Consider the following 26750-nt stretch of genomic DNA (forward strand, 5'->3'; position numbering starts at 1 on the left):
TAGGGGCATGTCTGCCTCACAGTTCAGAAGCTGTGGGCTCAAATAATCTCTGAAATATCTTTGTGTAGAGTTTGCATGTTCCCCCTTAACTGCAGCATGAAATTATCCAAAAGTCTCGGCAAGATACTGTAAGTACAGTGAACCTATTTGAGGTCTGCGTTTCATGAATTCACCGAGTTGCATTTTTTTTCCCTGTGCAGCCTATCCTCGGCCATTAACTTTCAGTGTTTTTAGAGCTCTTTCAATTGCACTTTGAAGGGAGAGTGCATTTTTCAAATTGTTAGCAAGATTTGAATGTAGCCTCACTCAACCACCCGCGTCTATGCTCAAACAAATGCCCTCAGCTCCCTAACGCACATGCTTCATTGCTAGCATGTCTTATTCATGATGGAGCATTGCCAAACATGAAATGTTACCTGTTTGATGTTGTATTTTTGGGGAGTGGGCATCCATCCATCTATTTTCTGTACCGCTTATCTTCACTCGGGTCGATTAATTAAAAATATAAGCGAGGTCATCAACTTTCCTGATGACCTGATGAGAATGGTGACGTTTGCACCTGTGGTTGGAGCCATATGCAGCTGTCCGCATATAGGACACTATTCTATATGGTTACACTTGATTTGTCATGAGAGAGTGCTGTCCAATTCCTTCTTTTTAACTTTTGTTGCTAACTGGAGTTAGATAATCAAGAAACTACAATAGTCTTCTTTGCAGGAGGCAGTGGTGTGTCCCTGCGAGGCTCCCCGAACACGATGGTGCACGTGACCACATCAATGATTGACAAAATTATTCTGTCACGTCTCCTGTCTCTACCGTCTGTCATTGGCTATTTCTCCGTTCCAAGTTGGATTTAAGATAATAATTAAAATTAGAGGCATAAAATGGGGCCGGCGGCACGGTGGGGACTGGTTAGAGCGTCTGCCTCGCAGTTCTGAGGACTGGGGTTCAAATCCCGGACCCGCCTGGGTGGAGTTTGCATGTTCTCCCCGTGCCCGCATGGGTTTTCTCCGGGCACTCCGGTTTCCTCCCACATCCCAAAAACATGCATGGTAGGTTAATTGAAGACTAAATTGTCCGTAGGTGTGAAAGTGAGTGTGAATGGTTGTTTGTTTATATGTGTGCCCTGCGATTGGCTGTCAACCAGTTCAGGGTGTACCCCGCCTCCTGCCCGATCATAGCTGGGATTGGCTCCAGCACTCCCGTGACCCTTGTGAGGATAAGTGGCTCAGAAAATGGATGGCTGGATGGAAAATGGGGCCAGAAACGGATTACTTTTTTCAAGGATCATTTAAAAAATATTGTACTATCAGGTCATACAGTCAGTTTTAACATATGTAGCAAAAATAATAATTTTAACTGCAAATTCTACCGTTAAGCTGACACAAAATGTCGCCAGCCACCCTGGCTGATAAGAAATATGTAATTGGTGTCACAGAAGTATGTTGAAGTGATATATCTCGATTGAGAGAATTACATCTTTGGATGTCGGGTAGGAGCTAAGTTTTGTCTGGGTTGTTAGTGGAAGTTATGTACACGAACGAGCACGTCCGGTGCATTTTTTTTCTAAATAAATTAATCTTTAAGCATTTATTTTTAAGGGTAATATAATTGGAGTTTGAACTGATATTAAAGTCTTTTTAGATATTTTGTGGTATATGTATTGTTTAAATTATTCATATAGTCGTATCTAAAAAAACATTTATTTTTTTCCATTTTAGCGGCACGGCTTGGTCACTGTCCCCCGCAAATAGCGGGAGTTTACTGTATCCAGTGGGAACTAAGAGGTCTAAGATAGATACGTGTTTCACTAGATGTGCGTGTTGTCTAAGACTTACCGTAGATGACAATTGAAAGAGATACACCTGTTAAGCTATGCCTCTGTGATGTGAAGTGCAAAAGATCATGGAAAAGATTCAGTTTCTCCCTGCTATAAGGACTTAATTGTTTTGTTATGATGCAAGACTGTAAAGACAAATATTTTCAAGAAATTCTCAATTACGACCAAGTTCTTAAAATTCTGCTCTAAAAACAGGTATGTGTTTACTGTTAACAGGTTGCAGCTATGCGTAATGAGAATTTAAAAATGGGGAAGTGTTACATTTGAGCATCATGTCAGTAAAGAATAAATTGTAAATGGTAAATTCCTGTGCTAAATGATGCTTGAAGTTAATCATAAATAGTGGTCTTGTCTTTGTTCTTAAAGGTTACTACAATTACATTTATGCCTCGTGAGGTGATATGTACTCCTTACCGTTCGCAGTACAGTTCGCAGACTGCTACTCCTATGTCAACATTGGACGCTATTGTTGGATGACCTTTTGTAGATTTTTCACAAAGATAATGGATGTTAATAAGGGCAATGACAAAAACTGCTGATCTAGGACAGATTTACAAAGAAGGGTTTTGCTGGGACAAAAACGGGACATTTATTTATACTTTCATATTCACATAGAGAATATTGTATAATTAACATCCACTCCCAACACAGTAATAATCATGGAACATTCCATGCTTTAAATTAAATATCAACCCCACATTTGACACTCATTTGTCACGGACAGGACTCTTAAATTAATATCTTACATACTTGTACCAGTAATAGTTTTAGTACTGTGGAATATTGTAAACCTTCTATCAATGGCATGTCAAGTATATCAGCACATACAATTATATGGCTAGCCCAATTTTTTATTTTTTATTTTTATTTTTTTTAAACATTTCCAGTATTATGGAGTAGCAGATGTCCACTTCAGTCACATTCTTTGCCAAGTCCAAGGACATATTCATTCATTCATCTTCCGGTCCGTTTATCCTCACTCAGGTCGCGGGCGTGCTTGCACCTATCCCAGCTATATAATACAAAAATGGACTGAAATGTTGTATGTCCAGACAATAGCAGTGTTGATGTAGCGGTATATGCTGCTGCCTTCCGTGCAGATGGCATGGAGTTGATCCCCAGCTAGTGTCTGAATACCCAGTCACAGTAAAAAAAAATGATGATATTAGGAAGGGCATCTATTGTGTGCGTGTAAAAAAAAAAAAAAAAAAAAAAAAAAAAAAAAAAAAGTGTGCAGAACACATCATGTGAGACAAATGTTTATTTCTGACACTTAATATTGGAGATGGAGCAGAGTCTGGATTACTGAGGTAGAAGGTCATTCTCTTACTTTTAGTTGGTTAAGCCACTATGCCACACATATACTGGTCCAAGGCAAAGTAAAGTGGGATATTTCTTACACTCAAATGGAAAGCGGCTGTGCATTGATGACTTACAGACACTGGCCTCTTGGTGTGGGGTGGTGGTGGGTGGGTGGGTGGGGGTTTGATTAATGGCCACGATCATCCATCCAACCATCCATTTTCTACACCGCTTTTCCTCACTAGGGTCACGGGTATGCTGGAGCCTATCCCAGCTGACTGCGGGTAGGAGGCAGGGTACACCCTGAAGTGGTTGCCAGCCAATCGCAGGGCACATATAAACAAACAACCATTCCCACTCACATTCACACCTACGGACAATTTAGAGTCTTCAATTAACCTACCATGCATGTTTTTGGGATGTGGGAGGAGACCGGAGTACCTGGAGAAAACCCACGCAGGCACGGGGAGAACATGCAAACTAGACACAGGTGAGGCCGGATTTAAAAAAAAAAAGCAGGATTAATTTCTTTGAGCAGGCAGCAACATTCATATTTGTATTTACCAATAATAACTTGTCTTCACATTTTTGGGTTTACCATCTTTCACTCACTGTCTGCTGAAGAAAAAGTATGCTGCAAATTATGCTCAAAGTTGGAGTCCCACTGAAGCACTGAGCACCGTGTAGGCCAGTATCACACAGATCACTTTACTGTCCTCTTTTGGGTTCCCATTGCCACAGCATTAGTGTTAGGTCTTTGAAATACCCAATAAATACCACAATTTCAAACTATAATTTACGTGACTTTTGAAGAACCTCCTCATGAAATGCGCAGAACTAACAAATACTGTCCCAGTCTCTCTCCACAGAAAGGAGATTACGCACTGATTGCCTTTAACTATTTTGGCAAACATCACGATTCAGCTTGTGTGTTGGTGCTGTCCTTTCCTCGTCCCCGCCAAGCTATAGGATCTCAACCTTTTGTGAGCAGACCAAGTCACTGTTGACCAGATTCCACATGCGTCTGAGTTCCATTGGGAGCAGTTTGTGCACAACGATCATGCTCCTAAAGAAACAAGGTTCTCTGTTCAACTTACTGCTTTTGTTTTTCACAAGGCCAAACGTCTTAAAGGCATTGTGTTTTATCGGAGCGACATGAAGGACCTCAAGGCACATACCCAAGAAGACATCATCAATGGGGTACAACTCCAGGGTGTCTGCTACCCAGTGAAGCCTCCTCGCCACAGTTTTATCCATCAGAAATCCCCCTCCACCTGCATACGGAGGGTAATGGGTCTTGTTATATAGAGCTTGTGGGATATAGTACTTATTTTCCTTTTTACGGATTGGCCTGGCCTTGAAAATCACATCCCCTACAAAGAGATTCCTCGCATGGCCAGTGCTGTCTAAGAACTCGAAAATATTCTCCACATTGACAAAGACATCGTCATCCCCCTTGAAGATGTAGTGAACATTTGGGCAGTATGTGTGAAACCATTTGAGAAAATGGGTCTCCTTAAGTGTGAGATTAAAGAAGCTATCCAAAAAGTTCCACTGGAGGATATCCCCATAGATGTGGTTCTCATACTCCACAAGCTTCTGATGGTTTGCCCTTTCAGCGTGGTTGGATGGTTTACCAAGTAGGAAAAGTGTCTTTATCCTCTTGCCATTCAACACTCGCTCTTTCCCCCAGGTTTTCCGAATGACCTCTCTACGGTCATGCTGGGTGGCCACTGACTTGATCACCATGAGTAAATATATGTCTCCTGAGCACTTCTCAGGGTGGTTGAGGAGCATTGGGAAGTAACGACAGTGTCGATAAAGCATGAACTGCTTGAAATTTTCCTCCAGTCCCCGAAACCAATCCTGGCCGGAGAGATTGAGGTTGGCGCTACAGTTGGAGCTGGTTACATCCCAAGTTGTAGCGCTGTTGTCTTCAGTAACACTAGGGTCCCGGGTGGTTGACTGTCTAGGCTGGTGTTTGCTTGCCTTCCAAAAACCTTTTATCCTCTGAGAGGAATGTAAAGCTCCAGACTCCACTCCCTCTGAAGCATCCATGCGAGCCCTCCTCTCGAGTTCGAACGGAGCCCCCATGTTGATGCTTCCTCTCTGGACAACAGTGAGTGCTACCACTGCCAGGCAGAACATGACAGCCACCCTTTTGTACACCTTCCAGCGATCCCTGTTGTTCAACCTTGTAAAGACAAACAGAAAACAAAGCAATACAGTTTAATTCAGTACATTGCATTTTTATGGCATTCGCATTTACCTAAAAATTGCAAAACAATTTATATACCTTTTTACTGGGATGTCTAAAGGATTGAGCTAGCTAGACACTACAGTCCATTGATTGGTGTCTTTTCTATCTAAGGTTATTTTCACACGAGAATGAGGTTGTTCATACTAGCGTTTGTAGTGACATTTTTAAAAGGTTCCACCTTCAGACAACAATACTGACCTTGTCAATATGATTACTTAAAACGGGGCTCCACTGGTGCTTTCAAATGTGTTTTTTCTGCCTCTATAATGCTGTTGCCTGTTGTCCAAATGAGCCAAACAATTTGCATCTACTGTCTGTTTTTATTTTAAAAAGGTTCTTTCTAAACCTACCCTTTGTAGACTGCTAGACAGTGTCGTACATTTTTTGGTCTGTATTTTTCTAACTAACATGAATCAAAAGGTGGTACATTGAACAACGCAAATGTTGTACAATTTAGGTTTACCAAGATTTTCATGAAAATAAAATTAATAAAATATGCCCCAAAGTGTAAGTGGTGAAGTCATGTATGACTTGCACAAATCTTGCGAGACTGCCACTAAAGTGATTTAAGACATCTCTTGACACTGAAGATCGGCAGTAAGCTGCTAAAGCCCAAATGTCAAACTCAAGGCCAGGGGGGCCAGAGTTGGCCAGACACATAATTCTATATGGCGTGCTAAACAAATCATGTCTACTTTGTTTCTAGCTAAGATCTGTACCAAAATTTCAAAATGTCTTTACTTTTATTAACGTCGAGATATTGGAAGCATTTTTTTTCATCCTTTTTAAAATAGATTGAACACTAGTCGAACAAATTGTTTTTCTTGACTTCAGATGCCAAAACTATTCATTCATTCATTCATTCTCAATACCGCTTATCCTGTTCAGGGCGCTGGAGCCTATCCTAGCTGACTTCGAGCGAAAGGCGGACTACACCCTGAACTGGTCGCCAGCCAGTTGCAGGTGAATGCCAAGTGAAGTGAGTTGAGGAGTTTCATTGAAAAATAAGTAGTGATTTGCCACCATCTTGTGGCCTGAACATTTGTGTCAGTTACTTACAGATTTTTGCTATTCGCAAACGGCTCCTTCCTTATCCCATATTAATACCCGTAGGCTCTCTGCATAATATAATAACAGGATGAGGCAATGGAACATTTATATGGTTTATGGTCGTGATGGCCCTCTGAGAAAAACTGACTACAATGTGGACAATGAGGATTACTTTTCAATGTATATTTTGGCTTTTCCTTTGCTTTTTGGGAAACGTTTTCCCAAAGGTATGCAAAGGACTTGTCAATGAAGGCAAGCCAAAGAGGAACTCTGAAATTTGGTGACTTATCGGCAGCATACCACATGAGCTGTCAGTCAACTTCATGAGATGTAATTTCAGCCAGCATCAAAGGATACATTTTTCTTTTGGCTTTTTACATCCTGGACGGGTTGCCAGACCATTCGCAGGGCACACACAAACAATCACATTTACACTTACTAGGCAATTTTGAGTCTTCATTTAACCTATCAAGCATGTTTTTGCACTGTGGAAGAAAGCCGGAGTGCCTGAGAAAATACCCAACCAAACACTGGGAGAACATGCAAACTCTACACATGAGGGCCTGATTTGAGTCAAGACCAGAACCTCTTGACTGTGAGATACACCTGGTAACCACTACTGTTTGGCAACAAAAACATTACATGTTGCTTAAAACATTAGCTGTATACTTAATAAAGGTTTTACTATGGTGACAGTTTGGACTGTGGAACAAAATATTCAAACTGTCAATGGGAAATGTTATATAAAGAAATTGCCATGAATTAGCAGTTTCTTTGAGACGAATCTAATGTGCATGGAAAGTTTATAAAAAAAAAAGAGGCTTTGTTGCCATAATATGTTCCCACATTTTCTTCGGATGTATAAGTCTTTCCTTGTGGAGCCCACAAAACAATGAACTTTCCTGGAGAAAGAGTGTAATAACCATTTAACTACAGTGCATGTTTTATGTACTCAGCATAACATGTCTCATATAAGTATTGACAATTGAATATTCTCCCCCCAAAAACTTGTTTTTTTTGTTTTATGACAACATTAAGTGGTAATAGAGTTTTCACTCTATACTACTGTTTTACTCTTCATTAAGATGGTATGTCACATGTAGCCCACACTTCAAATTGTCACGTTTCCATCATTTCATGCCAGGGCTTGTTGGTATAAACAACCAAAGACACTCCCACGTGAGACCTTAGCTCTTTTAACGTATGCATTTGGGGCCCCAACCCTAAACCCTGATTTAATTGCAGTTCTAGAAACAATGCTGATGGAGTAAACCCAGTGGAATTGTGATTTTACAATTTGTTAAACTCATTTCGTAGCAATAATCAGCAATTCTGTCAATGTAAAATTAATTGTAACCCATCATATTTATACTAGAAATTGTGGAAATCTCTAACATTTTTGATGTACAAAATGGAGAAAAAAAACAGCAACTTGTCGATGGACTAATTCAGTTATCAATATTAATGAACAGTTTTGTGCAATTATGACTACAATTGTAATTGTAACACTGCCAGAAAGAGAAACAATTCAAATGACACTTACATTGTGCTCAGGTCTGTGGAGGTTGATGTAAAGACCCCAATTAATCGTTGATAGTTCAGCGCAGAAAAGTCTGTGTTGACGCTAAATACTTTGGGGTCAAGATAGTAAAGTAATCCTTCACCTGAAAAGTAAACGTCTTGCGAACAGACAGACATACACAAATCAGAGAAGAAAGAAAGACGTTTGTGTGTGCCGTGCAGCTGCAGACCAGCTCACTCCCCCACCAGCCTGCACTTTTCAACGCACTGGAGCCACGCACTCTTACGTCAATAGAACAAGCCCACCCAACCAGCACACACACGACCCACGTTTTCCTCGATCACCTTTTGATATGATAGGAACAACAATGAGACATCGTTCTTTTTCTTTTGTCTGCAAACTTGACTTCTTGTATATTGAGAGCCTATAGAATATATATTTTTGCAACTTACTTATTTTAATACCAAACTTAACAACAACAACAAAATGTAGTAATAATAATAATAATAATAAAAAAAGGAAATAATAAAAAATCTCTATCTGCAGTTTCAACACCCCATCATGATGAGTGTGAGTGGTCAACCTGTTTTTTTAATCTAAGAATGACAGTTATACATTTATTTATTTATGTATTTATTTTTTAAGCCAGTGACATTAAAGATCTCCTTCCAACAGAATCTATTTTTTCTACTGTTTTATACATAGCTTAGGTCAAAATGACATGTGACATGGTTACATTTTGACAACTATGCGGTTTGTCGATTTAATGCAAAAGGAAATAAATGGCATAAAGCTTGCAAAACGGGTGGATTTGAAATCGCCGACAGTGTGACGTAGTTTTGTCAATTCACATTCAAGTACCTGCCCACTTCATGGGTGGTACCCACCCACTAAACTCAGCTGAATGCCACATGGGTTATAAGCGAGCGAGTCTCAGCCGCTGCCAAGCTATACAAATACAATCTATAAACTATACAATGTTGTGTTTTACAACAATACTTAACTATATTCATTATTTATGATGTAACAGTGGAAGCTCGCATTTATTGTAGTCAGCAATGGTCACCCCGGCAGGTTCATTTCCAATGAATGGGAGCCGATAAAAGAACATCAAAGATGATAAAATAAAATAAAAATTGGAAGGGCAACTTTAAGGCAAACCTCCCTTGAGCTAAACTTCCTTAAATCCTATGCCTCTGTCATGTGACAGCAAAGGGATAGTATTTTTTTTTTTATAGCTTAATTAGACAGCTGTTAACTTCTTTTTAAACTTGTATTACAGTTTAGTATATTATCAAATGTTACTTAAAACATTGCCTGCACTGTTAAATTATTGAGTAATGTACATTTCCAAAGCAGCATAGAGTAGGGTAGTCCTCTGGAAAATCATTAACTTGTCTATTTTGACCAAATACGGTCTGTTATGAACATCAATTTTTTTCATAAAAGGAATTGATAAAGATCTGAGAAGAAAATACTAATTTAGTTGAAGGTCATATTTGGTATTGAATTTCCATTACACAGTAACATGTGTAATGTTACTGTGTAATGTCCTCCTTCATGAAATGAGAAACTTCTCAGGGTACATAAAAAAAAAAAAAAGCTTCAGCACATGCGTCAGATTGACTTAACTATTTAACTACGTGTTATTATTCACGCAATGGACAATGTGCTGTGACATCAGCAAGAGGTCCTGTTGTTAATGAGCAGTGACTGTGCAAACATCACGGGTTTTATGAGGCTGCATGCCTTTCTTGGTCACTGTGTGACTAAGACTTGCCGTATATGTATGTATGTATGTAACACGATATCTCCATGGTTGAGTATTTCATAGTGCTCAGTCTTTGCATGTTTTAAGCAATTATCTTCTAACATGTATATGTAGAAACAAGCCTTTGGATTTACTTTACAGGGTCTTTAAAGAAATGGAAACTAAGAAAATGGAAGTCACTGGAGCTGGGCCTGCGAGAGGGTCTGGCTCACTGCCTCTATTTTAGTTCATCCCAAAGGTGACCTGAGGTCAAGGTTCTTCTACACCAAACTCATTCAACCACAATGACCTTAGTTTGTGCACTGGGGCACAGTCATGCTGAAACAGGAAAGCCATCCCCAAGGCCTTTCTCAAACTTCTCTGGGAAACAATTCAAAATATCTTCGTGAGATAACACATTTCGAAGAACAAGTCCATCCCTAGATTGATTTTGTCACAACTCAAAAGCTATATCTGAATATTTCTGTTCATCCAGTGTCTAACTGAGAGACTGCTGCTCATCTTCTCCTTGCACACAGCATGTCAGTTTAGTTTCAAATCTGACAGCAAAACACAAAGCAACAACAATGACAAGCACATTTGCTGGGACCAACTGTGCTCTTCCGCTCCTTTGTCAACTCATTGAAAGGACAGCAACATGTCTCTGTGTGTGCTTCAAAACAGGAATTTTCTCACTCTGAACACAGCTGTGATCCAAACAGCCCCCTTCCTCTCCTTCTCTCCATTTCCTGCATCCAAAAAGTTATCCATCTCAGGGCCATGTGCATCCTGTTGCCTGCCGACGCTGCTTTTGATTCCCCCCCCCCCGCTCTTGCAGTCGCAGGGCGGCAGAAGAAAATTGTTCGTCACTGACGGCCTACAGCCACACTTGTTCAAACTTTAGTCTCCTCATCAAGAGGTTACATGGCAGCAGGCATACAGTGCAGCTCTTCTCACCTCCATGAGGCATTTTTGCACCTCTCAGCTCTTTGTGTTGCTTTTATAACCCGCACACATCAGCTTGGTTCACAACAGGTGCAGGAGGTTGGTTTTTTTCAGTTAAAAAATGGGAAAAAACAAGGACTTCCCGACTCGGACAATGTTGCCAAACTACACTTGAGCCTAGCTATAATTTATAGAAACTACATAGATATTTGCCTGCTTCTACTTTATAAGCTGACAATATTTTGTGACCTTGCTCACTTCATTCCACAGCACTTTCATCTTGCTGGAATCATTTTTGTGTTTAGGCAAATCACACCTTATAAAGACAATTAGTGAATGACCTGAGTGATGTTAATAATATAAATCTAAAAAATAAATAAATAAATAATAATGGACAGGCGGCATGGTAGCACATCCCTCACAGTTCTGAGGACTGGCCCCGCCTGTTTGGAGTTTGCATGTTCTCCCCGTGGCTGTGTGCGTCTTCCCGGTTACTCCGGTTTCCTCTCACATCCCAGAAACATGCACGGTAGGTTAATTGAACACTCTAAATTGCCCATAGGTGTGAATGTGAGTGTGAATGGTTGTTTATTTGTGCCCTGTGATTGGCTAGCGATCAGTTCAGGGTGTACCCCGCCTCTCGCCCAGTCAGCTGGGATAAGCTCCAGCACGCCTGCGACCCTAGTGAGGATAGGCGGTAGAGAAAATGGATGGATATATGGACAAGATGGGTCATGGCTGTCTCACAGTCGAGAGGTTGTGGGTTTGAATCTGGGCTTGTGTGGCGTTTGCATGTTCTTCATGCTCCAGCTTTGTCTGACATTCCAAAAAAATGCATATTAGGTTAATTAAAAACTCTAAATTATGCATGTGTGTATTGTTGTTTGTCTGCATGTGCCCTGTGAATGACTGGAAAACAGTCCAGGGTTAACCCCACTTCTCACCCAAATCCCATGGCCCCAAAGAGGACACGCAGTATAGAAAGTGGATGGATCGACAAATTGAAATATAACAGTGTGACTCAAAACAAGAAAATTAATTCCTTTATGACGATATAAATAACAAACTACCCAATAAAGAGCCAAAAACATCTTTTATTTGTGTGCTTGACAGTTGCAGTGGTTAGTATTTGTTGAGATGACTTTACACATGAAAAAAGTTACAATGACCGTTTTAGCAATAATGACTATTTATCAATGGCATTGTGCATCTCCGAGGAGCTGAGAATGTAACCTGGCGGGAAATAAAAAGACTTGATGTGAAACCGTGTTTGATGAGACTGTTTGACCTTGGCATGGACAGGCACATACGGTATGTGAGAAAGATGAATGTTGGGAATTCATGACTTAGTTGAACATACATTTGTTTCCCTCCCTGCCACTTCTCACTCAGCTGTTCCTTTTCATCTTTTGTTGCTTTTTATGGAAGAGCAAGGAAGGTGTCAGGGTGATCAGCGATGAAAGAAAAGGTTTTTTAATATGCAATGGAAATTTCAGACTTTTAACCCACAGGAAGTTTGCCATGATCCTATTGTTGAGTTAAGCCCACCTGAAAGGATTACCTGAGGTCTGTCAGGTGTCTTGTGCTCAGAGACTGACTGCTCACTACAAGTCACCATGAAAGAATTTACTGCTGAGGAGGAAAAAAAATATATGCCTGAGGGACACTGAACACACACACACACACACACTTTCCCAACTTAGACATCAAGTGAGGATCTTCTTCTCTGACAAGGGAGCAAGAACATACAAAGGTCTGTGCTGGTGTCGTACATACCCCAAAATCAATCTTTTCATGCTTTATTAACTCTTGACTTCTTCTAGTAAAACATTAATAATTCACACCATATCTTGCTGGTGAAAGCATGAGTGGCCACTGGGCAAAAGTAATGGGACAGTGGACTTTGTATAAGATACTGGAGTGTGTCTGTGGGGAATTTTTGTCCATTCACCCAGAACAAAATTTGTTGGGGCTTTTAATGTTCCACTTCATCCCAAAGGGGTTTGACAGTGGTTCGATCAGAACACCCAAGTTCTTCTAATCTACTGCCTTATGGACCTTGCTATATGCACGGGAATGCAGTCATGCTGGACAAGCCTCCCCCTAACTGTTCCTACCCAAGTTGGAAGTATCGAAAAGTGCCTTGATGATATGCAACATTTGGGTGGACTAAATCATTTAGGCCAACTTGTAGTTGGTGCGGCGGAACGGTGGGCGACTGGTTAGCACATCTGCCTCACAGTTCTGAGGACCGGGGTTCAAATCCCAACCCGCCTGTGTGGAGTTTGCATGTTCTCACCGTGCCTGCGTGGGTTTTCTCCAGGTACTCCGGTTTCCTCCCACATCCCAAAAACATGCAGGGTAGGTTAATTGAAGACTCTAAATTGCCCGTAGGTGTGAATGTGAGTGCGACTGGTTGTTTGTTTATATGTGCCTCGCGATTGGCTCGCAACAGTTCAGGGTGTACCCCGCCTCTCGGCCGAAGATAGCTGGGATAGGCTCCAACACGCCCGCGACCCTAGTGAGGAGAAGCGTTACGGAAAATGGATGGATTGATGTAGTTGGTGCATTACTGTAAGTGAGATGTGACCCAAGACTTCGTCTGTTTAGTGCAGTGATTCTCAACATCTGTGAGAGATTATCAGGTGTGCCATGGTAAATTATCCAATTTCACTCAATTAGTCAGATACATTTGTAGTAAATATTTTTTTTTATCTATGCCAGTCACATACAGTGACAGGCAGAACAATAAAATGTTCTTCCACTAGCTGCTACAATTAAATTATCTGTCCTACTTTTGCCATTCCTACAGAATAATAGCGCTCAACTAAACAAGCACAGATTGTACACAAAGTAAATTTGTGATTGAATTGTGAGGAGATCATCAATATTTCCGTATGTACCGTAAAGAATAACCTACATTTTTGTGACCCGTGGCTGCGTAAAGGTTGGGAACCACTGGGATTGTGTAGTGTGAAAACAAGTTGTGAAGATTGATGAAAGTATCTTGAGGTTCCATCACCCCAATGGTTTAACTAACTCGAGATAGAAATGCAAATAAGTCCCCGTTCTGTGTGCAGTAGTCCTTATTGGTAAGCTAATGTGGTCGCCACCTGTGACACTGATTCCTTATTCCTGTTCATGAGTCAACAGAACAATATTAACAGTGGAGCGACTGCGTGCCCCACAAAACACACTAACTCGCTCTACCGCACAACGTGCCCCACAAAACACGCTAACTCGCTCTAGTGCACAAACTTGCATTCATGCAAAAGGGTAATGGTTAGTTTTGTAAGGACATTCCTGAGAGGGTACACCCTGTAAAAGGTGATTTCTAAATAAACTATCAATGAACTATAATGGGTTTCTAAAATAGCTAAATGTTATGACCACTGTCTATTATCTTACTGAACTTTTCTTTATTTGGTGCACTCACCTAAACCAACAAATGTGTTCTGAAAGTGTCAACAACAGTGTCACAGCATTGTTGGAAGGGGTGGCAGAGTCACTTCGAGCTATCTCTAAGGACTGGTCAAGAGGAAGCAGGAGGTTGAGGAGACAGAAGCACTGAAATGCTCTTCTTGGCTGGCGTCATCCGTTATCAGCAGTGCACATGGCTGCTTACTGATAAAAACATCTGAGTGGGATGCTGCTAATTCAAACACATAGGAGTCGCCACACTGCTGTTGTTGGAGACCTGTTTGTCTTTAGGAATAAGACAAAGCCCAAGCCATGACTTCCGCTGAGGTTCACAGGTTATCATCTATGTTTGGGATCATAAGCAGATATTTTCTTTCTCAAAGCTTTAACCTTTTCATCTCTTTTACCTCATCAGTCCATAAAACCTTCCTCTCAAACACACTGGTACTGGCGCCTAAGCTGTGTGTTGAGGTCAGGCCAATTGTAACTAGTTGGATCCTCTCGACCTCACACACCAGCTGACGTTTTTTTCCTGCCAGAAAGGTGACATTCCACGTCCCTAGAGCTAGCTTCTGTAGCTGGGGATCCGACCGGCAACAGTAAAACCAATAAAACCAAGTAAAACTAATAAATATTAGATGATGGTGATCACATCTCTGTATGAAAAAATATAATTGGGGCCTCGTGTTTTCTCAGGTTGGTTATTCAGTAGTGAGATAGAGGAAGGAGAGTTATAGCTGATCACTCTGTAACATCTCCTGGAAGGCAGTAACGCGTACTCTGGGGCACATCAGTGGGGCACACAAACCCCTCTATCACGGTAAGGTGATGGCTTAAGGAGCCTGTACAACTCAACTGAAAAAAAATCTGAGCTTTTTTTGAGAATGCAAATAAAAATACACAACTGAGATAATGTGGTTGCACAAGTGTGCAAACCCTCTTATAACTAGGGATGTGGCTGTGTTCAGAATTAACCAATCACATTCAAACTCATGTTAAATGGGTGTCAGCACACACCTGCCACCACTTAAAGGGCCTCTGATTAACAGTTCAGGTTCATATTCTAGTAGGCTTTTCCTGACATTTTCTTTTTCTTTCGAGCAGAGCCTGAAGGTTTTGTGCTAACATTGACTGGTATTTGGAACTGTTCAGATGTCAACGTACCTTTTGAGAATCCGCACTTCTGGATCATCAAGGAGGTATCTTTTTTCAAAAGACTTTACCTTGATATAAATATACTTTTGACTCAAGTGGACTATATTTTAAGTGAGGTATTTCTTAAGCAATTGTTGCGAAATAGCAGATGATGTTTTTACAAGCATGACAAATGGAAAGAAGGAAAACCCTGCATATCTGACTTGAGAGTTTTCCGGTACATGATGCCAGTTGTCCTTTTTGTAGCCAGCCTTACCAGCTTGACATTTTCATACTTAAATAGCACTTGTGACACACATCAGTCCCCACTTGATGCTGTAATACAGACCTAATGTAATTGGGGGAAAAGTTTTCCATCTTTTTGTGTTACAAGTCAAGGGACCCATCTATTTTTCCCACTCAATCTCTTCATCCATTGTTTTGTTTTGATAAAAAGCAGCGGCTTCCTCTCTGCTGCGATTACAGCTGGACGGTACCAGCATGCTGGAGCTAAGGGTTACTAAGCCACCTGCATGCAATTGCGTCAATGTGTCCTGTGCGACTTGTTTCCTCACATTGTGCTGCTGCTCGCATCCTCAATGCAAATCATTGGACACGTCATCCCTCAGGAGATCAAATGTGAGTTAGGGAAAAGCTAAAACAAGCTGGATTGCACTTTATAAAAATGCAAGTACCCATCTGCTAATAGTGGAGTTTATTAATAAATGACTGGACTCACGTAATGCTGGGTCTGATTTAAAATTATTAAACACAAATCATGACTGTTCAGTGAAAAGGTTGTGACTTTGTTTTTGTGTCAAAATAACAAAGGAGTAATTTTATTTATTTATTTTTTTTGGTTAGGCAACAAGGTGGTCCTTCTCACAGTCCAGCATCCTAGTTCTGGGTGTGAATCTCTGCTCAGACGTTTCTGTGTGGAGTTTGCATGTTCTCCCCGTGCTTGCGTGGGTTCTCTCAGGGTAGCCCAACTTCCCCCCACAGTCCAAAAACATGCATGGCTGGTTAATTCCTCATGGGTGTGAATTTGCGTGTGAATGGTGTCTACTGTATGTGCTTGCCATTGACTGGCATCCAAGGTGTACCACGCCTCTTGCCCAAAGTGAACTGGGATATTAGAAAATAAATGGATGGATGGATGAATGCATAGATAACTAGAGAGATACAAGTTGGATTTCAAGTCATTAATTTTGTATGAAATAAAATTGTCTCCAAGACAATAAAAAAACTTTGCGCTCCACATAAGTATACATGATTGGAGTTTGAACAGTGGAAAGAATGACAGCTAAAATATTGACACAATTTCCAATTTTTTTTTTGCAGATTCTGTGTAAACATTGCAATAGATATTGGTCTAAAAAGATTGTATAACGAGAAAATAGAGTTGTGTGTTCCCCGAAGCGATGCACGTTACAAGTTTGAATTCAAGCACTGACAATAGACATTCAGCGTTATGCTCTATGACCATAAGCCTGCTAAGATCATGTCATTCCTTGACGATTCACAAGATAGGTTAAATGATAAAAACAAATCTATTATTTATTATTAATGTCATATCTCTTTGTTTTGTTATGGCCCCTTAAACCCATTACCAGTAAACATCATGCTAATCTCCAGTTTTAAAACCAAGACTTGTCAATTAGCTGGATGTTACACATATGCAGGTGTGCCAAGTGACCTTGTTGAGAGAGAAAAAGCGACAGAGAGCGTAGAATTGAGGGCCAAACGAGGCTGCAAAGAGCACCGAGTTGGCCAGCTGGGAGATACGATTATTGTCTGACCTCGTATTGGGTTGCAAAAGTCTGCCCTGAAGCCGGGAAAAAATGCAGGATCACAATCCTTTGCATTGTTCAAGCCCCTCCGCCTCCCTTTGCTGATTCTCGACCCTCTCTCTGTGACTCTGACCCTGATCAAAAACTGGAAGGATGGTGTTACAGGAAACTTGATGTGCCGGGGGAGATAGATCAACGCCGTGGTGACAGCTCCCTCTTCACCTCCGTGTTGACTGGCTGCCTGAAGGAGGACACAAGAGGTGGAGGGAGAGGGTAAATGGACTGAAGTCATTTATGAAGTGAAACAACGAATGTGACCTTTTCTCCTAGAAGTGGTTTGATTGGGTCAGGAAGGTGCCCCATCTTAACACCTCGCGACAGTTTACAATTAAAAGGTGGAAACTGGGCAACTTTCGAGGTAAAAACTCCCCTCCAAATAACAGACTGCTTCCGAACTGTACAATTTCACAGCCATTTAATGTCCAACTGTATGGTAACATGTTCCAAACTCAGTTTTACACATCAATCATCATCAATTAGTCAATATTACAGGAATTTGCTACTCTGGTCAAAGTGTATTATCATCACCATGTGGGCATAATGTCATGGTCTTGCCATGCTCTCATCATCATTCCCTATTTACTTGGAGAGTGGGTGGCCTGGGCCTGGCACATGTCTATTGTGTAGCAAATATGGGCCTGAAGAGGGATGTGCCTCAGCGTGCTGTTCCATCGCCGTTAGCATCAGGAAACTAGCAAACAGCAAACATTAGGGCTAATAACACCTGACGGGCAGCAGAAACTGCACTTAAGTGTAAACTAATAGGACTGATAGCAAGAAAATTGCAGATAAAAGCAATGGAAGCTCACAATAAATGTTCACTTATTTTGTTTGCTGTGCCATGTGCTTTCCCTTTTTTGCCAAAGTTTTGATTAAGTGACTTGCGTATGACTTCAATGATGTATGAGAAATGCCAGACCCTAAAAACACACTTAGCATTAGGCTCGATTACAGGGATTTAGGGCCAGAGGCAATGGTAGATCAAATGCAATAAAGATGCATGAGGTACGGAATTGATGTGGTCATGTAGTTAAGAGCACCAGAGTTACAGGCCCTGTCGTTAAGATTCATATTTTAGATATTAAATGAAACTACTTGTTTGAACTGTTTATATAATGTTAAAAATGTAGCTCTATCTATCAGATGTAAATATATCACAAGATTTAATCTGTAAGTGAAGCAAAGCAAATCTATATAGCGGATTTCATACACAAGGTAACTCAACATGCTTTATATGATTAAAAGCATTTAAAAACAAAGAAAAAAAAACCCCATCTTATAAACATTTAAAACGAAGAGAAAAAATAAAAGTACAATTAAAACAGGGTACAATGCAAGAAATACAATTTAAAGCTGCAAAAGTTGTTTTTAACCTGGACTTAAAAACATTCATACTTGGGGCTGACGTCACAAATAAATCCAACAAAAATACTATTAGGCTCCCCAATCACACCAGGGAGCAAAGTCTAGGCCTATCCTAATGCTTTGTCATTCTAATACAGTTAAAAAAAAAAAAAGTACAGTACTTTTACATGTGGTTCAATGGTACTGTTTCGTTATTATAGTTCCTGGTCCCACACTGTAAAACTGTGTGTGCACAGAGGTTGTTCATTATCCCGTGAGTTTACATGTTCATTCATCAGCCATAACATTTTCTTTATTTAGATATGGGAGAAATACTACTACAACTACAGATACAAGCATTGCTTCAGTTATAGATAAATTTATTAAATTAATATATCAAAATACATTTTCCAACTCAAGATGCTTCTTTTTGTTTCCTAAAGTAATGTTACAGTATATAGAAGTCCTTCATTTTTGTACATTGAGTGACAACAGGAATACTTGGTCATTTTAAGAAGATTGATTATAAGATGACTATTATTGTATTGTATAAAAATAAAAACAAATGTATTTTTTTTGGGGCGTTGAACGGATTAATTGCATTTATGTTTGTTTCAATGTGGAAAGATACTTTGATTTTTGAGTGTTTTGGGATACGAGCGTGGTCACGGAATAAATTTAACTGGTTTCTCACAGCACCACTGTATGTTTAAAGCGTTTAAATGTTTTTTATATGGTCTCCCTATAGCAGAGTTTCACCTCATCATCAACCTTTTGTAGCAGTAGTTGTGGAGGACGAGTGACGATAAAACTGTTGTTTCCTGGTAGAACACGAATGGGAATAATGAGGCAGTGGTTAAGTGTGGTGTTGATTTCTGACCATTTTCACTACATTATCCCTACCTCCAGTCTGTCGTCCCAGTCCACCCGGGGAGCCTGCAGAGCATGGCCGGCTGCACTGCTGGGGTTCAGCCTGGGAAAATGTGGGAGCCAGACTCCACGTGGCATTTCTCTGGATGGCTCCTGGCTCAGGAGTCCGTTCAAGCCTCGGCATGCTTGCAAATGCGGAGACTGAATCTATGCTGAAGGCAAGAAAGTGACGAGAAAAGAAATAAGTACAGCCTTTGCTAGTTAGTTTGTCCACTACTGAAAACAGACTTGGTACGCACAATGAGCAATGACAACTGTGTTAGCGCTACAATTGCTTCGTCATCCAATTAACGTAATGTTATCGAGTCATTTTGTACATCAGTTTTAATTGAAGCCACTCTCACTGGGCTGGTGCGATCATTCATCCTTCTCTTATTTGACGAGCTGCTCAGGGGGCACAACGTTCACAACGTTGACCTCGACATATGATAGCACTCCTTCATCTTAAAACCTCTGCTTCTTCATACCAGACTTAAATTACTGTTTATTGCTACTATAATATTGTTTTCAGCAATTGTACAAGTTTAGAAAGGCGTAGTACACTTGCTTTTGTGATAATAGCAGTTTAAAGAAGCAACAAATCTTTAAAACAGATTTTATTTCCACACATGCAAAAGCAGGGAAGCATGGTGAGAAAGCAGTTAGCCCATTTGCCTCACGGTCGAGAGGTGCTGGGTTAGAATGCTTGCCCAAGTTTTCTCCGGGTCGTCTGGTTTCCTCCCGCATTCCAAAAACATGCTTATACTTTAATCAAAGTCTCTCACTGCCCAAAGTTGTGAAAGTGCCTCACAACTGTGTGGCAACCAGTTAAGTGCGTACCCCATCTCTCGTCTAAAATTAACGGATTTGGCTCCAGTTGCCCGCAACCTTGATGTGGACAAGGGGTACATAAAATGGATGGATAATTTGTTTTTTTTAAATTGCTTAAGATACACACAGAAACATTTAGTGATGGTCCAAGTTGTCCTCTTTGGAAAATAACCTGGTAGACCAAGTTAATATCCTAATAATGTCCTGTCTTTCTCTACGCTGAGTCATCTGACTGGCTCCAGCATCCCTGATAATATCTACAATTGATGATCCAATTGTACGTCTACATCCCTCTGTTTCGGCGGGCTTGGCACCACTACGTCAACACTAAAAAGACAGCTTATAAACATTTAAAACAAAGAGGGGGGGAGAAGTACAATTAAAACAGCGTACAGTGCGAGAAATATAATTTAAAAGTGGAAATGCTCTAAAAAGCATGAGAAGAATGAAGAATATTTAACTTTAAAATCTATTCTAAAGCTGACTGGAAGCCAGTGTAAAGATGTTAGAATTGGAGTAATATGCTCTGACCTCTTTGTTCTGGTCAGAACCCGACCTGCAGCATTCTGAATGAGCTGCAGCTGTTTAATGCTCTTTTGGGGGTGTCCAGTCAGAAGACCATTACAATCTACTTGAGATAAAAGCATGGATGAGCTTCTCCTGGTCCACTTGGCACATGTAAGCCTTCACTCTGGATATGTTCTTCAGATGGTAGAAGGCAGTTTTAGTAATTGATTTGATATGACTGTTGAAAGTCAGGTCGGAATCTATCAGAACATCAAGGTTTTGGACTTGTTCTTTGGTTTTTAAAGAGAGTGACTCCCAACAGCAATCCTCTTTTATTTATTGCCAAAAACAATTATCAAATATGCAACAAGAACAGACCATTCATTGTCCTCTGACTTATTTCTTTCAGCAAGTGAAATTGTAAGCAGTTAGCAGTATGTCTAAGTCTTCCTCTAAGAAGGGAACGCTTATTTTTAGCTCTCTTAATGAACCAGACAATTCAAAATACAATACTATAAAAACAGTCTGTATCATCTAATAGCTTAAAAGATCATAAAAACCACACCTTTTTTCCCACTTACAGTTTGTCTTTGCTAGTGAATTTTTGTCTCAAATTACCTGTTAAAATGTTCATTGTGTTTCTCTTGGAGGCTTCCTTTTCTGGCTTGTAGCTCATAGGATTGGTCCAGACCAGAAGCCTTGGCCGGCCGGCCGTACTCCGGGTCTGAGTGTTCGAGCGTTTGTTCGTGAAATTTGTAAAATGTAAACAAAACGTCTTGGTGAGATTTTACAAAATATATACATACTTGCTCAAGGGCACTATGACGGTAGTCAGGATGCAGACTGGAATTTTTAAAACAGCACATTGCAGTTTATTTTTGCCCACAGAGAAACTTGAACTGTGATCCACCGGTCTCTAAGGCTAAGCCCATACAGATTTAACTACAGTCTTTATGACCTGGGCCACTGCCACCAAATGACTGTGGCACAAAATAAAGGCATGGTTTGACCCTTTTGTTTTCGTGCCAAAGTTATTGATTTGTACACTGGGGCACAGTCATGTTAGAACAGAACTGGAATTATTAAAAGCTGTATCCTTAGACTGCTGTCATAGTAGTTTAGTAGTCTACCCACCAGTGCTGTGATGCAGGGACTCAGCCGTGCGTGGGCGATTGCCATAGCTCGTGTGAGGTTGAGAATTGTTCTTGAAAGAAGAGGCGTTTCCCGTCTCACTACGGTTTCCAAGCTGAGGGTTTCTCCCTTCTCTGCCACCCATACTACCCTGACTGCCTGGGTGGTAATTCCTATACATGGAACACACAGTAAGTCACTGATGGTGTGGGTTCACACACTCGCCTGACTTTGGTGCGAGCAGTGTGGGTTCAGTTCCCACTCAGTGACGGTGTGAATGTGAGTACGGATGGTTGTCCGTGTCTATATGTGCCCTGCGACTGACTGGCGATCAGTTCAGTGTGTAGTCTGCCTTTTGTCCGAAGTCAACTGGGATAGGCTCCAGCGCCCCGTGACCCTAACCAGGATAAGCGGTGTTGAAAATGGATGGACGGAACACAGAGTATAGATGAGTATATAGAAGATTCCTCAAATGGTATATTTTAAACAGTTTCTCCCAGGCATTTATTTTATACTACTGCCTTCTATCTGTGATCGCTTGCATAAGAAGTTAAATGTATTAAAGGCTGGGTAAACTGACCAAAAACATGTCTTGTAAATTTGACACACCACAGAGAAGAGTATTGTTAACAAATCAGACAAACTTGAATGAACCCTTTGAACGTTCAGCTGTCAATCAAATACGTGCCGACAATTCCCGACAATGCACATTGTACGAGAGAGGCACTCTGTGGCAGCCAGGCAGTTTTTAAGATATTTTTTTTTCAAGTTGTAGGCATAGTTTGATGGCTAACTGCAAGCTGTAATGGTAGAACTGGGCCAAGTTATTATGAATAAGGAAGTAGCAATTACGCCAAATGGCCATTTTATGGATTATGGGCGCATGGTAATTATACTGTATCGTGGATGAGGGGCGAGTCATACTGTTCCTTGCTTGCGTCATCGCACTCCTGTTTTAGCCCTGCCCAAAAAATCCGGACAACTGAGATGGTGAAAGAGTTTAATGCTGTATATCAACAATTGAGTACTAATTTCTTTGATGTTTTCAACACTTACCTTCATCCATCCATTTTCTTTACCGCTTATCCCCACTAGGGTCACGGGCTGCTGGAGCCTATCCCAGCTATCTTCGGGCGAGAGGCGGGGTACACCCTGAACTGGTTGCCAGCCAATTGCAGGGCACATAGAAACAAACAACCATTCGCACTCACAATCACACCGACGGGGAATTTAGAGTCTTCAATTAATCTACATGTTTTTGGGATGTGGGAGGAAACCGGAGTGCCTGGAGAAAACCCACCCAGGCACGGGTAGAACATGTAAACTCCACACAGGCGGGGCCGGGGATTGAACCCCAGTCCCCAGAACTGTGAGGCAGATGTACTAGCCAGTCGTCCACCGTGCCGGCTACTTACCTTCAAACATATTTAATGTATTAAATTGACTTTATTGGGTCTTGAATAGTTTATCATTTTATACTTCTCACTTGAGCTGCTAATTTTCACGCTCCTGTCAATAAAGATATGGAGCTGTATCAACAAGGTATTGTCTGGTTATTCAGTGCACGCATCAGTAACTAGAAGCGAGTGCATCACAAGTGCTTTCCTATCAATACTTTAAAATAAAACCAAACGATACAACACAGTGCTATCAATTGCTTTTTGTCATTCATTTCAAACCTCAACCGGAAAGGACCCCGGCAGGCTCTTTCAAACTCTATTCTGACCCCCTTCTTTCTCTGACCCACTGCTCTAGTTATCAAGATTGTAAAAGGTTGAAAAATTACAGCAAAATAAACAACACAATCATTGTCACAATGACCTCTTTGGTCTTTATTGTTGTAGCCGTGCGTCATTTTCTGATCATACGTTTTCACATATGAGGTTCCTTTTGTGCTTAAGTCATGTGATCTCCCTGAGGAGAATTAAGTCTTTTGAGATTAGATGTGTTATTCTAAAAATTATCTCTTGAGCACTGCACAAGGCAGCATCTAGCTGCGTAAACACATGATGTTGGACAACAACTAGTAAAAGAAAGACTAAAACTTAAACAGCGCACATTACTTGTACATTTCACTTACACTACGTTAGTGTTACGATGGGAGCTTGGGGTCACCGGTCGCTGAAGAGGCTCATCAATGCTTGGGTGATGCTGCTGGTTTGACTTCTTCTTCACTTTGGGTAGGTTGGTAATAATCTGGTCAATCAATCCACGGAACAATTAGCATGGAAGATTTCATTTGTTGAAAACATTTATTTGTCAAATCACTGTATTTTTTCAACTACAATGTGTTTAAAATACTTTTGCACATGTGGAAGGCTTGTCTTGGACAAATGCAGCCCATTTTGAGATGAAAATCATACTGAAACAGTGTTAGGAGTATAATGAGTAATTGCAATAATGATTGTGAAACAACAGTTTCACATCTATAAATCAAATATAGAAATGCACTTTTGTGCTTATTAGGGATTTACCAGAATTTAGGGGGGTGTAATTGGATATAAACATCGCTTTACTTAACAGTACTTTTGGACTGGAGCCAAGATAATAAAGCTGCTCTGTAAAGTTCCCTAAATGGAAACATTTGCATCTCTTTTGAGTTCCTGCTACAGCTTCAGTAGGGCAGCATGGTGGGGCATTAAGTCAGCGCATCTGCTGCCGTGCTTGCGTGACACAAGAACCAAACCTCAACTGCCACCGTGCAAGTGCACTTGTATGTTGTTGTGGAGTTGGTTTCAAGTCTGTGTGTTGTGTTAGAGTGTTTGGTGCTTACACCCAGGTATTCTGTAGTGAGCAGACTTTCCCCAGACAGCTCTCTGGTCTGTGGCTTAAGGACTTCCTCTTTATCTCTGTCTGACTCTATTAAATCTTCCTGTCACAACACAAATCATACAGACATAAGCATAATATGATATTTTTAGTCTGCATTTAGTAACTGTACATATATGAATCCAAAAATCTACTCTGTAAACTTTGTGAGCAATTTAGAGACTTTAATTAACCTACCATGCATGTTTTTGGGCTGTTTCCACTGTGCCGCCTATCAGTTTTGCTAATACAGTAATTCAAGATGTCCATCCATTCATTTTCTGAGCCGCTTCTCCTCACTAGGGTCGCGGGCGTGCTGGAGCCTATCCCAACTATCATCGGCAGGAGGCGGGGTACACCATGAACTGGTTGCCAGCCAATCGCAGGGCACATACAAGCAAACCATTCGCACTCACAATCACACCTACGGGCAATTTAGAGTCTCCAATTAATGCATGTTTTTGGGATGTGGGAGGAAACCGGAGTGCCCGGAAAAACCCACGCAGGCACGGGGAGAACATGCAAACTCCACACAGGCAGGGCCGGGGATTGAACCCCGGTCCTCAGAACTGTGAGGCTGACGCTCTAACCAGTCGGCCTCCGTGCCGCCTAATTCAAGATGTGCTCCCCTTTATTTACTTTTGTGTGACAGTGACATGATGTCTAAATAGATGTGTAGCAGCACAGTGTTAAGTTCAGACTTACATCATTGTCATCCTCATCCTCTTCTGACTCTGGTCCTTCCTCCTCCGCTGAATGGAACAAAACATTTACGTACTTAAAGAAGAAATATCCCAACTCCACTACATACTAAATAAAACAACCTAGATCTCAATGAATGAAACATCCATCCATCCATCCATCCATCCATTTTCTGAGCCGCTTCTCCTCACTAGGGTTGCGGGCGTGCTGGAGCCTATCCCAGCTGTCATCGGGCAGGAGGCGGGGTACACCCTGAACTGGTTGCCAGCCAATCGCAGGGCATGAATGAAACATTTCAGTTAAAAATATTTTATTTTTTCATTGCAGAATACTTTGAGAACTAATTAACATAAGAAAGATCACTGGAAATCAAAAGCGTTAATCCATGGAGGTCTGGAGTTCAGAATCATACTCAAAATAAAATTGGAAAAATCTATTCTGTGCAAATTCCTCAAGAGAATGCAAAACGAGGCTCAGTGATGTGTAGGGCCGCCACATGCTTGACAGATCCAGAGGGATCTCTTCTTAGACCTGGATCATCCTGCTGTGCAATATGGCTACAGTGAACAGAACGAAACATGTCCCAGAGGTGTCCAACCAGATTCAGGTCCTGGGAACGGACAGGCCAGTCAATAGCATAAATGCCTTCGTCATGCAGGAAATACACATGAATCAGAAGGAATCCAGGCCCTACTGCACCAGCATATGGTCTGACAACGGGTCTGAGGATCTCATCGGCGTAGCTACCTCTAATGTCAGTCTGTAATGTCAGTCAGGTTACCTCTGGCTAGCACATGGAGGTGTGTGCGCCCCTCCAAGGATATGCCTCCCTAGACCATCACATGACCTACCACCCAGGCAGGTTATGATGGAACATGTTGCAGAATGTTCTACGTGGCATATCCAGACTATTACATGTGCTCAGTGTGAAACTGCTATCATAAGAGCACAGGGTGCCAATGGGAAATCTGCCAATCTCTGCCAATTTTTCAATTGTAAAATATGTGCCTTGGCTCCATAATGGTTGGAAAACACTGATTTAGATACCGTGCTGGGACACACACCAAACCTAGCCACAGCGCACATTGACGTTTCATCCTGGCTGAGACACACCACCTGGACAACATCCGCTGTTCCAGACATTCCCTCATGCTATCTCTAATGGTGAGGGCACTGACAAAAATGCAATAATTACCCAAAATAAACCAGCAACACTGGCAAAATGCAGAAAATACCCAAAAATAAACCAGACAGGATGAGGACAGAAAAAGGGAGGTTTGAGCCACCAACTGCAGAACCATTCCTTAATAAGGGTTGGATTGCCTCTCATTTTCTCTTCTTCCCTTTGCACAACAGCAGATGAAACTTATTCACAATCAGTGTTGCTTCCAAACTGGACTGATTGGTATCCCAGAAATGTGATGGACTTGGCATTACATTGTAAT

The 26750-nt window shown here is 41.1% G+C and overlaps 2 protein-coding genes across 7 annotated transcripts in view; both read right to left on the minus strand.

The window, feature by feature from the left end:
- Positions 1-3035: 3035 nt before the first annotated feature.
- Positions 3036-8247, minus strand: b3gnt7 (UDP-GlcNAc:betaGal beta-1,3-N-acetylglucosaminyltransferase 7). The gene is made up of 2 exons (XM_061780515.1): positions 7996-8247; positions 3036-5336 (listed from the first exon to the last, which is right to left on the minus strand). Exons 1-2 carry the CDS (start codon positions 8148-8150, stop codon positions 4106-4108), a joined length of 1386 nt encoding a protein of 461 aa, XP_061636499.1. The 5' UTR covers positions 8151-8247; the 3' UTR covers positions 3036-4105.
- Positions 8248-11743: 3496 nt separating this feature from the next.
- Positions 11744-26750, minus strand: part of LOC133480344 (lisH domain-containing protein ARMC9) — a 45329-nt gene continuing 30322 nt past the window's right edge. For 4 of the 6 annotated variants that reach the window (XM_061778211.1, XM_061778213.1, XM_061778212.1 and 1 more), the window contains 7 exons: positions 25309-25355; positions 24569-24667; positions 23876-23991; positions 21799-21968; positions 21283-21388; positions 19321-19499; positions 11744-17254 (listed from right to left, as the gene is read on the minus strand). In XM_061778211.1, the coding sequence (XP_061634195.1) occupies positions 17232-17254; positions 19321-19499; positions 21283-21388; positions 21799-21968; positions 23876-23991; positions 24569-24667; positions 25309-25355 (740 nt within the window). In that variant the 3' untranslated portion in view covers positions 11744-17231. Of the gene's footprint in view, positions 17255-19320; positions 19500-21282; positions 21389-21798; positions 21969-23875; positions 23992-24568; positions 24668-25308; positions 25356-26750 lie in introns of those variants that run through there. The other 2 variants (XM_061778215.1, XM_061778216.1) reach the window with 2 other exon arrangements.

Source organism: Phyllopteryx taeniolatus, chromosome 7, assembly GCF_024500385.1.
Source record: "Phyllopteryx taeniolatus isolate TA_2022b chromosome 7, UOR_Ptae_1.2, whole genome shotgun sequence".
Classification (NCBI taxonomy): Eukaryota; Metazoa; Chordata; class Actinopteri; order Syngnathiformes; family Syngnathidae; genus Phyllopteryx; species Phyllopteryx taeniolatus.

Bases quoted from the DNA above. Each gene is read 5' to 3' on its own strand.
- b3gnt7 (XM_061780515.1), bottom strand. From the start codon at position 8,150: ATGTCTGTCTGTTCGCAAGACGTTTACTTTTCAGGTGAAGGATTACTT. The intron at 5,337-7,995 runs GTAAGTGTCATT...TGTCTTTACAAG, and splicing joins TCCACAGACCTGAGCACAAT to GTTGAACAACAGGGATCGCT.